General features: G+C 38.4%; 1 protein-coding gene across 2 annotated transcripts; it reads right to left on the reverse strand.

Moving 5' to 3' along the window:
• Positions 1-1,140: 1,140 nt before the first annotated feature.
• LOC133610427 (7-methylguanosine phosphate-specific 5'-nucleotidase-like) lies at positions 1,141-12,221 on the reverse strand. 2 transcript variants are annotated; one of them, XM_061966677.2, is made up of 10 exons: positions 11,237-12,221; positions 10,992-11,069; positions 7,899-8,000; positions 7,754-7,823; positions 4,838-4,884; positions 4,236-4,321; positions 4,063-4,152; positions 3,805-3,967; positions 1,396-1,596; positions 1,141-1,329 (listed from the first exon to the last, which is right to left on the reverse strand). In XM_061966677.2, exons 1-10 carry the CDS (start codon positions 11,294-11,296, stop codon positions 1,210-1,212), a joined length of 1,017 nt encoding a protein of 338 aa, XP_061822661.1. In that variant the 5' UTR covers positions 11,297-12,221; the 3' UTR covers positions 1,141-1,209. The 2 variants fall into 2 exon arrangements, with proteins under 2 accessions (XP_061822661.1, XP_061822660.1); XM_061966676.2 differs by having other exon boundaries at positions 10,992-11,078.
• Positions 12,222-12,304: the final 83 nt, after the last annotated feature.

A 12,304-nucleotide genomic window follows, 5' to 3' on the forward strand; every position in this document is an offset into this window, starting at 1 on the left:
TGTACAACAATACAATACAACAATCCATACGTTAATATTTATAGACAATGTATAAAGGAGTCTAAAATCACGAAAAAAATAACACAATGTGTACACTTTTAATCTGAACAGTCTCAGCAAGAACACATTTGTAGTAAAGTGATTCTAAACATTTTAATGGAGTCTTAGCTTGAAACAAGAGGTAGAAAATGGATGGATAATTATAATCCACATATGTGCCTTTGTTGAGTGTCTGTGCTGTCTAGAGATCGGCATAGTAACCATGAAATACTCTTCCATATCAGTAGGTGGCAGCAGGTAGCTAATTGCTTTGTAGGCCTACTTTGAGACAAGAGAATTAGTGATGCATGGATGGTTCTTTATGATTTGAAATTCATATCGAACAATTGTGTCAGGTATTTAATGAGAACAACTTTCTCTTGTCAATATAGACTATTGAGTTTCATTTTGTGACATTTTCTGCTGGGGGTGTGCCTCTGGATTTTTTCTGTGAAAAAAATGCGACTTGGCTCAAAAAAGGTTGAAAAACACTGACTTATGAGTTCCCAAAGCAAAGTAAAAAATGGAGATACACTTACTTGTCCAACCCATCGCCACAATGCAACACCACCATAAATGAAAGCCAATTAACACTGCTTCTTACAGGCCGGTCAGCAATCAGACATTGATGAGAGCTGAGCCATTTACCCTCCTAAATACCAAATTGGGTTGAAATGTTGAAAGTGCAAAAAATACCAGCATGGCAATTATTTTTGAGCTAATAAGGATAACTAGCAAAAGGGCCTAAGTTTTCATGCATTTGTAGAATAATTGTAAAGTATAGCTTACAATTAATTTAATAGATATTTTCTTTTATGTGAAATAATATTTACAATTACACAGTCTTTGATTAAGTTTAAGTCTGATTAAGTTTCTCGATTTGAGGGTCCATTATCACCATAAGTATATGTTTTTATCTAGCTTTTAGATCAACCAATCACAGCTTTTGAAATGATGATTAATACCTAGCAAAGGGGTCAACCACAATTCCTCATCAAGACACTGTAGAAGTTTCTATCCATTCCTTGCTAAGAGTTCTCTGAGAATGTTCTGGTATCAGTCCTAAGCTAAAATGTTTTATGTTGAGTTAGCAGAGTCTTAATGAATACTGAGGTCAGAGGGAGGTATTCCATGTGAAAAGTGATAAAAATAAAAATAGTCCTGTCAGTCTTACTTGTTGGCTCCAGATGACGTCAAAAACCTGAGGATGGAGTTGGGGATGTCCATCGTCTCATCCTTCACCAGCACGATGTCAAAAGAGTTCATGTAGGACTCCCTCCTCTCGTCCACCTGAAGGAAACAAACATCTTAGTAAGTGTACATGTACATGCTAATTGGGGGGCATTGTGGTCTCACCTGGTCATTGAGGAAGCCTAAAGTGAGGATGTTGCGAGGCGCGGGCACCCCTGCCGCCATGTTGAGGTCCCCCAGGGAGTCTCCCAGCAGCAGCACGTTGGGGTGGGCGTGGAGTTCTGGGAAGCGGGCGGCGTGCGACTGCGCACCTTGACTCTTGTTGAAGGTGTGAATCAGCGGACCTTTGAATGCTCGCAGAACACCCTAATGGACAACGTAACTTAAAACACTCATCTTCAATAATGATTTTTAATATAAAGCCCAGATGTTTTAGGCTACCCTTATAATTGCATACTATTAAGCACGATGACCGCCGATATGCTAACTTCGATATTAAAAACACATTACAGCTTTTAATTTTACAATAAAGTGCCAAGTACTTCACCAAGACCAGGTTTGACTCTTCCGCACTGAGGCGCAATTCACTAGCTTTGTAAGCCAGCTAGCAAATTAGCAACACACTTGAGCGAATAAACAAGTCCACCACTGATTTCTGTCACAGAATTAGAACTTAGTCTTGAGTCAAACAAGCAAAGTTAAAGGGGAACATTATCACCAGACCTATGTAAGCGTCAATATATACCTTGATGTTGCAGAAAAAAGACCATATATTTTTTTAACCGATTTCCGAACTCTAAATGGGTGAATTTTGGCGAATTAAACGCCTTTCTAATATTCGCTCTCGGAGCGATGACGTCACATCGGGAAGCAATCCGACATTTTCTCAAACACCGAGTCAAATTAGCTCTGTTATTTTCCGTTTTTTCGACTGTTTTCCGTACCTTGGAGACATCATGCCTCGTCGGTGTGTTGTCGGAGGGTGTAACAACACGAACAGGGACGGATTCAAGTTGCACCAGTGGCCTAAAGATGCGAAAGTGGCAAGAAATTGGACGTTTGTTCCGCACACTTTACCGACGAAAGCTATGCTACGACAGAGATGGCAAGAATGTGTGGATATCCTGCGACACTCAAAGCAGATGCATTTCCAACGATAAAGTCAAAGAAATCTGCCGCCAGACCCCCATTGAATCTGCCGGAGTGTGTGAGCAATTCAGGGACAAAGGACCTCGGTAGCACGGCAAGCAATGGCGGCAGTTTGTTCCCGCAGACGAGCGAGCTATCGACCCTAGCTTCCCTGGACTGCTGACATCAACTCCAAAACTGGACAGATCAGCATTCAGGAAAAGAGCGCGGATGAGGGTATGTCTACAGAATATATTAATTGATGAAAATTGGGCTGTCTGCACTCTCAAAGTGCATGTTGTTGCCAAATGTATTTCATATGCTGTAAACCTAGTTCATAGTTGTTAGTTTCCTTTAATGCCAAACAAACACATACCAATCGTTGGTTAGAAGGCTCTTGCCGAATTCGTCCTCGCTTTCTCCCGTGTCGCTGGCTGTCGTGTCGTTTTCGTCGGTTTCGCTTGCATTCGGTTCAAACCGATATGGCTCAATAGCTTCAGTTTCTTCTTCAATTTCGTTTTCGCTACCTGCCTCCACACTACAACCATCCGTTTCAATACATTCGTAATCTGTTGAATTGCTTAAGCCGCTGAAATCCGAGTCTGAATCCGAGCTAATGTTGCTATAGCTTGCTGTTCTTTCCGCCATGTTTGTTTGTGTTGGCTTCACTATGTGACGTCACAGGAAAATGGACGGGTGTTTATAACGATGGTTAAAATCAGGCACTTTGAAGCTTTTTTTAGGGATATTGCGTGATGGGTAAAATTTTGAAAAAAACTTCGAAAAATATAATAAGCCACTGAGAACTGATTTTTAATGGTTTTAACCATTCTGAAATTGTGATAATGTTCCCCTTTAACGCTTAACGAGGCTACCACCTGAGTGACTTTACCGTCAATGACCAAGAGGGCCACGCGCTAGCACAGATGCATTCTGTGAGTGTCTCAGAGATTCTAGCTGGCAATTTTCACTATGCCTGCTTGTAATCATTACAACACAACAAACAATAATAAGAGAATGCATTTGAATTATGGGGGCTGTTGATTAAATTAATTGATCATGGTAGTTGTAGAGTAGGACAGACTTTTATATCGAGTGCTGTTTCTAATATTTTGTCACTCTGAACGTAGTAACATTTTTATATATTTTATTTAATTAATAATATTTAATTATTTCCATGTGATATCTTGTTCGCAGTTATTTCAAGTTACAATTGCTTTTCTAGTATTTTTGTTTCATCCTGCTGTGTTAAAATGTTCCTTTGACACAGTTTTGCACTCTTTTCTAATGTGCTTTGTCTGTACAGCACTTTGATGAACTAGGGTTGTTTTAGCTTAATAAATGAACCAACTGAACTGTACCAAAATATGCAGCTTTTTTTATGTGGATTGTTGTATTGGATTAATAGCTGATGCTCAATGTTGTATTTCTGGTGCTACAACTCACAGAGTTGTCAAAGTCCATGTAGTTGGAAATGACGTGGATGTTTGGATGGAAGACGCGGTGCTGGCGGATCATCTCCTCCAGGACATCTCCAACACCGCCAGAGAAGATCAGCAGAGGAATGTTCTCATCAGCCAGACAGTCAAAGAAGACTTTGTAGCCGTCCCTGAAGACATGTTAGACATCATGACTAGAAAATGAGAAACATGCAGGGAATTGAAAACATGAAAGGTGGTCTTATTGGTCCGATGTTATTCTTACCTCAGCATTGAAGAAGACTCCCTGACAGCTTGAGCGAGAAGATCCTTCCTGATCTTCTGCTCAACCAGCAGCTGGTGAACCTTCGTCCACCTTCATAAAGACAATGAACATTCCAATACCACATTAATATTATACAAATAGCACTTTTCTCTTGTGAGGGATTTGCCACCTACCACTCCAACATGAAGGGCAGCTTCTCCTCAACAGTCAGGCTGGCATCAATCTCTATTGGATAATAAGTGCTCAACAGCTCCCTCATCTGGATTAGGCAAGAATGTCAACATTAATACCATTTTTTAAATGTGTGTCAAAATATTAAGAATACATTTTTTTTTTTTTTAAATGCTCTCATCTTGTATTATTCATTTGTTCCAAACTGAGAGACTGTACTATTTTTTTGTTTTAGTTTTTTCATGCTGAGCCAAAAAAATAAAAATTATGTCTACGTATTGAGAAATAAAATACAAAAAAATATATATAATAATTATATTTGTATTACAAAGTTTAATGAAGTATTGTATTTTTTTTAACATCCAAGATTTAAATTAGTTTCCAATGCTAAGCAAAATACCGGGGGGAAAAAACATTAAGGTATTCTTAAAAATTATGTTTTAGAGCATTTTTTATTTTAGCTAAAGACAATATTTTTAATATAAAAATGGTTGTAGTTATTAATCAATGTTTTAAGGTTAATACAATGTACAATATAATTTAATATTTTTTCATAGAATACATTTTTAGGTAATGTTAATCTAACAGAATTTGGCCCGTTTACCTTTTTGCCACATTCTTTATTAACCAACAGCCGGCTGTCCAGGATGTCTACAGAAGAAAATAATACAGTAAACTCATGAAGGCAAATGCGGGTGCGCTTTGTCCAATTTATGTGAAGGCCATGTCTACACAAACACGAATAGTTTCAAAAAGGCATATGCAGGGTTAAAACAATGTCCATCTACACGAGTGTAGTTTCAGAACTGTCTATGTCTACAACAAAATGCATACACCTACTGTCATGCACATTCTGTCCAGTCAGAAGCCTGGAAAAGCAGTGAAAGCTGACTTGGTGGTATCACACCTTTGTGATTGCAATGTTTGATTCACTAGACATACAATGACATGTACATTAACCTTAAAGCAAGCCTGCGCTTTCACAGAGACTAGGGATCATTATGCATCTTTCTTTTAAGTGCTGCTGAAACCCAGGACTTGTTGCATTATAACACAAGTCAGCAACACGGTGATATATTGCATGTGCAGTGAAGCGTACATTATTTATAAAATTTGCGCACCCTAACAAGGAGCCAAGAAAACCTCTCGAATGTTAACAGGTGCCTAGAGCACACGGACGTGGGTGTGCCCCGTGGAATTATAGCACAAAAAAAATCATCAATATAGTGGTACATGGACAATTACCGTATTTTTCAGATTATAAATCGCTCTGGAGTATAAATCGCACCGGTCGAAAACGCATAATAAAGAAGGAAAAAAAACATATATATAAGTCGCACTAGAGCAGGGATAGGGAACCTATGGCTCTAGAGCCAGATGTGGCTCTTTTGATGTCTGCATCTGGCTCTCAGATAAATAAATCTTAGCTGACATTGCTTAACACGATAAGTAATGAATAATTCCGCTGGTAATCAGTGTTAAAAATAACGTTCAGAATATAAAACATTCTCATGCATTTTAATCCATCAATCCCTTTTCTTCCGCACCTGTTCATTAATGGTAAGAAGTATTTTATTTATTATTGGTTAACTTCAGAATAACAATGTTATTAAAAAGAATAAGAGACTTATTATACTCTAAAAATGTTGGTCTTACTTAAAAATGCACACATTTAGTTGTATTCAGTGTTAAAAAAAATACTATATGGCTCTCATGGAAATACATTTTAAAATATTTGTCTTTCATGGCTCTCTCAGCCAAAAAGGTTCCCGACCCCTGCACTAGAGCAGTACCCCTGGGGGTACTTGAAGGTATGCCAAGGGGTACGTGAGATTTTTTTTTAAATATTCTAAAAATAGCAACAATTCAAAAATCCTTTATGAATATATTTATTGAATAATACTTCAACAAAATATGAATGAAAGTTCATAAACTCAGTGAAGCACAAGCTCAGGTTTCTCACTAAAATGTCTCTCAAAAAGAACTGTGAAAAGAAATGCAACAATGCAATATTAAGTGTTGACAGCTAGATTTTTTTGTGGACATGTTCCATAAATATTGATGTTAAAGATTTTTTTTTGTGAAGAAATGTTTAGAATTAAGTTCATGAATCCAGATGGATCTCTATTACAATCCCCAAAGAGGGCACTATAAGTTGATGATTACTTCTATGTGTAGAAATCTTTATTTATATTTGAATCACTTGTTTATTTTTCAACAAGTTTTTAGTTATTTTTATATCTTTTTTTCCAAATAGTTCAAGAAAGACCACTACAAATGAGCAATATTTTTGCACTGTTATACAATTTAATAAATCAGAAACTGATGACATAGTGCTGTATTTTACTTCTTTATCTCTTTTTTCAACCAAAAATGCTTTGCTCTGATTAAGGGGTACTTGAATTAAAAAAATGTTCACAGGGGGTACATCACTGAAATAAGGTTGAGAACCACTGCACTAAGTCGCATTTTTGGGGGAAATTTTTCGCCAGTCCCTTACAAGTTTCTCGCTTACTTCAAACTTTCTTTCTGCTGCTCGATTGCCGTTTTCTGCTGCATATTTGACTACTTCCAGCTTGTGACCTGCAGTATAAGATTTCCTTTTCGGTGCCATTTTTGTTCAGCCCTTGTCAGTTTTTATAAGTTACCGCCAATGTTGAAATGATCAATTTTCATAGGTACGGAAGTAGAAGCAGGTAGCATCTTTTTTTTCACAATGCACTTCTTCCATGACCCGCTCCCGCCAAATTTTTATTGGTTGACGTGTGTGTGTGATGATTGCTGATATACAACTAGTCTCTTACGTGAATGAGATACATTTTATTATTTGGTATTTTACGGTAATGTGTTAATTTCACACACATAAATTGCACCCGGTAATTGGATATTGTCTTTAACTAGAAGGAAGCTTTATCATGCTTTTTTTTAGTTGCTCGAGCGCGTCATGTGTGCGCGCACGGCCGTGCCTGGCTCCATCTACACAAATGGAACCAACACACGTAAGTTGTCGGTTCATGCTCTGTTGGTAATAAAAGGATTAAACACATGAGATAATGTTTTTTTGCTTTGTGTCCTTTCTTATGATACAAAGCAAAAAGTCCTGCTCGTCAAAGTTCTCCCATCAACTGGAGGTTCGACAGCAATCGTTTCCAAAACAGCAGAGTGTCGCAAAGCCCATAGTGATGGGACTTTTTTTTATCAATGTTGAGTGAAAACAGCATCATATTGAGCTTTAAACATACAGTAAGTCCTCTTACAGTGTGCTTAAAGCTAGCAAAGCAGTGTTGTTGATCTTAGGAAATGACAGCGCACGACCGTGACGTCAGAGGAGCACAAGTCTCTGTTTAAGCCGTGTACATGCATAAGCTGAGCGGAAAGTTTTGGAAATCTTCACCTTGGCCAGCGTTTGCAAAAATTTGCGTGTGAATAAGAGGCCAACATGCAGACATAAGTACGCGTTTATTAAGTGTCCGTGTTCGTGTGGAAATGGCCTAAGACAGCCAACAGTTCTCTTCCTTACTGTGAGTGGTGGGGACTCTCTTTCCATTGTGGGCGAATCTGGTCAGCGTCATGTCGTAGTCTGCAATAACCTAAGGAAACAAACTATTAAGTTCAAACTACGTTTCCATATTTTTAGGTCACATTACTTAAGACGGTTGACTCACATGTAAACTGCCGGGGCCTTCTTGCCGCATGGCATGAAGCTTTTTCTCCACTCGACGACGCTCCCTCATCAGCACCGAGCTCTTACTCAACTCAGAGATAACCTGAAGTGAATAACATATTTCATTTTGGAAGGTTTACTTTAAGAGATGCAAGAGCAAAGAGAGACACTTCAATATGTAGACCAATACTATACACTACACAGTGTACTTTTTTCTGAGTAGGACTGCACGATTTATCGACATCCAATTGACATGGAGGTTTTCATTAGTGCGATAATGCAACCACATTTTTTCTCCGCCGTTACCAGCATATGAGTGACAGACGTGTTCACCAATCAAAATCGATGAGCCTCGCGTTTATTCGTCTCTCGCTTCAAATAGGGAGAAAGACATCTCACTCTGCGCATTTCTCTCAGCACATGAGCACATTTATTTAGCAGTAGAATAAACTGAACACAGCAAGCCCTCTTGTTACTCTTTCACAATCATTGGCTTGGCGTGCAGAGATCAAGAGTGCCAGATTTACACACGTAGGAAGCAGAGAGCCTCGCAACTGAGAAGTTCAGCAAAGTAACAAAAATTAGCAGGAAAAAAATGCGATGACAAAACTAGAGATGTCCCGCTGTGGGACATTTCAGCTTCAAATCGTATGATGTGAGCCCATCAACATGGACGAACTCACAAGAATGCCGTGATCACGTGATAGCAACAAAAACAAAAAAAGATAACATCTGACTTAGTTTTTTCCAACTGGGCAAAAAAAAGGAACTTATGGATTTTCAATATTTAAGTTTTAAGTAAAGTTTTTTGTTTGATTTTTATTTAGGATTACTAAGTTATTTACCTTCCAATTACAGTACAATAGTTAATTATTCTACAGTAATAAAAAATTGGTGAATTTCCTTTTAAATGGTTACTTGCATTATTGTGTATGTTGTCTATTTGTGTTGGCCCTGCGATGAGGTGGCGACTTGTGCGCCCGAATGCAGGAATGCAGCTGAGATAGACTCCAGGACCCCCCGCGACCCCAAAAGGGAGAAGCGGTAGAAAATGGATAGATGGATTACATTATAAACACTGTATGGTTTTCATCGATTGCTTCTTCAGTTTAAGAGCATGATGTAGACAAAAGCTCTGAATCTGTGTGCTAAAAGCCAAATATTCTTAAGGTAAATTGTTGCATATTGTTCTAAAGTGTGTTGCACATTGAGACGAGAATATGTTGACTGACAATCTAAAACTAACGTCTTCCTTCACCCGTTATTTTTGCAGTTTTATACATTTACCTGTATAAAATATAAAAATGGCAAATCAAATTGCAATCCCAATTTTGGAGAGAAAAATGTCAATTAGGTTTTTACAGAGCTATTTCTGAGAAAGTGGATTTTGACAGCATAGTGTTGTTCCAAATCCATTACTGTCACCGGAAAAGACGATCGCAATAATCATCAGCTTTCTCTTCTCTACTTTTATTAGTGAAATGCAACCACTCAACAACCGGGTACTGCGCGTATTTATGCACTTTGGGTTGGGAGAGCTCGGTTGGTAGAGTGGCCGTGCCAGAAACTTGACGGTTCCAGGTTCGATCCTTGCTTCCGCCATCCTAGTCACTGTCGTTGTGTCCTTGGGCAAGACACTTTACTAGGGCTGCAACAACTAATCGATTAAATCGATTATAAAAATAGTTGGCAATTAATTTAGTCATCGATTCGTTGGATCTATGCTATGTGCATGCGCAGAGGCTACTTTTTTTAATTTTTATAAACCTTTATTTACCCCGCCTTCCGCCCGATTGTAGCTGAGATAGGCTCCAGCGCCCCCCGCAACCCCGAAGGGAATAAGCGGTAGAAAATGGCTGGATGGATATTTATAAACTGCAGCATTTACAAACAGCTGAGAAACAATAATCAAAATAAGTATGGTGCCAGTATGCTGTTTTTTCCCCCAACAAAATACGGGAAAGGATAGAAAAGTAGTTTGTCTCTTTTATCCGATTATTAATCGATTAATCGAAGTAACAATCGACAGATTAATCAATTACCAAATTAGTTGTTAGTTGCAGCCCTACACTTTACCCACCTGCTCCCAGTGCCACCCACACTGGTTCAAATTAGAGATGTCCGATAATATCGGGCTGCCGACATTATCGGCCGATAAATGCTTTAAAATGTAATATTGGAAATGATCGGTATCGGTTTCAAAAAGTAAAATTTATGAGTTTTTAAAACGCTGCTGTACGGAGTGGTACACGGACGTAGGGAGAAGTACAGAGCGCCAATAAACCTTAAAGGCTCTGCCTTTGCGTGCCGGCCCAATCACATAATACCTTCGGCTTTTCACACACACAAGTGAATGCAAGGCATTCTTGGTCACTAGCCATACAGGTCACACTGAGGGTGGCCGTAAAAACAACTTTAACACTGTTACAAATAGGCGCCACACTGTGAACCCACACCAAACAAGAATGACAAAACACATTTCGGTAGAACATCCGCACCGTAACACAACAGAACAAATACCCAGAACCCCTTGCAGCACTAACTCTTCCGGGACGCTACAATATACACCCCCCGCTACCTCTACCCCTCCCCCATGCTATCTCAGGGAGAGCATGTCCTAAATTCCAAGCTGCTGTTTTGAGGCATGTTAAAAAAAAAGAATGCACTTTGTGACTTAAAATAATAAATATGGCAGTGCCATGTTGGCATTTTCCATAACTTGAGTTGATTTATTTTGGAAAACCTTGTTACATTGTTTAATGCATCCAGCGGGGCATCACAACAAAATTAGGCATACTAATGTGTTAATTCCACGACTGTATATATCTGTATCGGTTGATATCGGAATCGGTAATTAAGAGTTGGACAATATCGGATATCGGCAAAAAAGCCATTATCGGACATCTCTAGTTTAAATGTAAAAGCGCTTTGAGTCACTAGAGAAAAGCGCTATATAAATATAGTTCACCATAATTCACTTAAAAAATGCGTGTCGTGTAAATGCACATATTGAAATAGCCAGTGACACGCAATACCTTCAACATACATGTACGGAAATGACACTTGTAAAGTAACACGGTTTTATATTCCTTACCTCGATCTTGGAGGGATTCGGGGGGTACAATTCCAGAAGAGTTCGCGTCGGTGTGGAAAGCCATGGAATTTTATACACCTGCAAACACTGTGTTGCTTTATGTCAATTTAGCACATTTAGTTTCTTGAGTAATTTGTTCTTAGCTGTCAATGCTATCGACATACTACGATAAGTGCTGACATGTTGTTTTGTAGGTTAGCACACAAGCTAGGCGTCTAAAAATAGTCACGTCAGCCGTTACTTACCATTTTAAGCGAGAACACCGAGCTGTTGGCGATACGTTTGCTTCGTTTCAGACCAAACATTGCGTTTAAAAAACAAACCGTGTCTTTAGACCAATATCAACGATAAACTGCAACATAATTAAATTCACGTTGACAGTGTGCAACGCGCCATGTAAGCCGGATGTAATTGTTTGTACTTTAAAGTTTCCGCATTACGTTTCTTCCGGGATCACGTGCCTCTTCGTCGCGATTCGGATTGGCTAGTTGGGCCAGCGGTTGACTCCTTTTTTTTTTTTTATTGAACAATGTACACAAAAAGCAGGGCACTTTTAACAAATCTCAACAATTTCAAACACCAATCAGGTTGAACGAATACTGTATTTCACAAAACACGTAAAGGAAAGCAAATACAAATAGAATATAAAAAAATAGGATAAGACACAAAATTCAAAAAGACAAAACAAGTCTAATCTAAATCACTTAGAATTTCTCCAATAACGGTATCAATTTAAGGGCTTTTGTACTTTTAACCATTTTCCAAGATTTAATTGATAATGTGAAACCATTAAGCCAATTAAAAATTGCAGGTTTTACTTTTAGAAATCAACATGTATAACAATTTTTTGCAACAAAATAATGTTGACAAACATTTCTATGTTACCATCATTTATAAATATTCCAAATGTCATCTCTTCTATTGTGAATGGGGACATCTCCACACCCTTGTCTCTCAGCCAATCTCTGATTTTCTCCCAAAACAGATACAGTATCACATTCCACAAACAAGACGATTGACATCCTCTACAGCTCCACAGATAGAACAGCCGTCAACCTCCATGTTAAATTTTAGTTTAAAAAAAAATCCTTTAAAAGGGTATATTCTATTAATAATTTTAAATTGTATTTCTTTCATTTTGGGAATAATTGGGTATGTAACATACACTATATTGCCAAAAGTATTTGGCCAACCATCCTCATGATCAGAATCAGGTGTCACTTGGTCTGGCCACAGGTGTATAAAATCAAGCACTTACAGTAGGTATGGAGACTGTTTCTACAAACATTTGTGAAAGAATGGGCCGCTATCAG

This window comes from Nerophis lumbriciformis, linkage group LG11 (genome assembly GCF_033978685.3).
Source record: "Nerophis lumbriciformis linkage group LG11, RoL_Nlum_v2.1, whole genome shotgun sequence".
Classification (NCBI taxonomy): Eukaryota; Metazoa; Chordata; class Actinopteri; order Syngnathiformes; family Syngnathidae; genus Nerophis; species Nerophis lumbriciformis.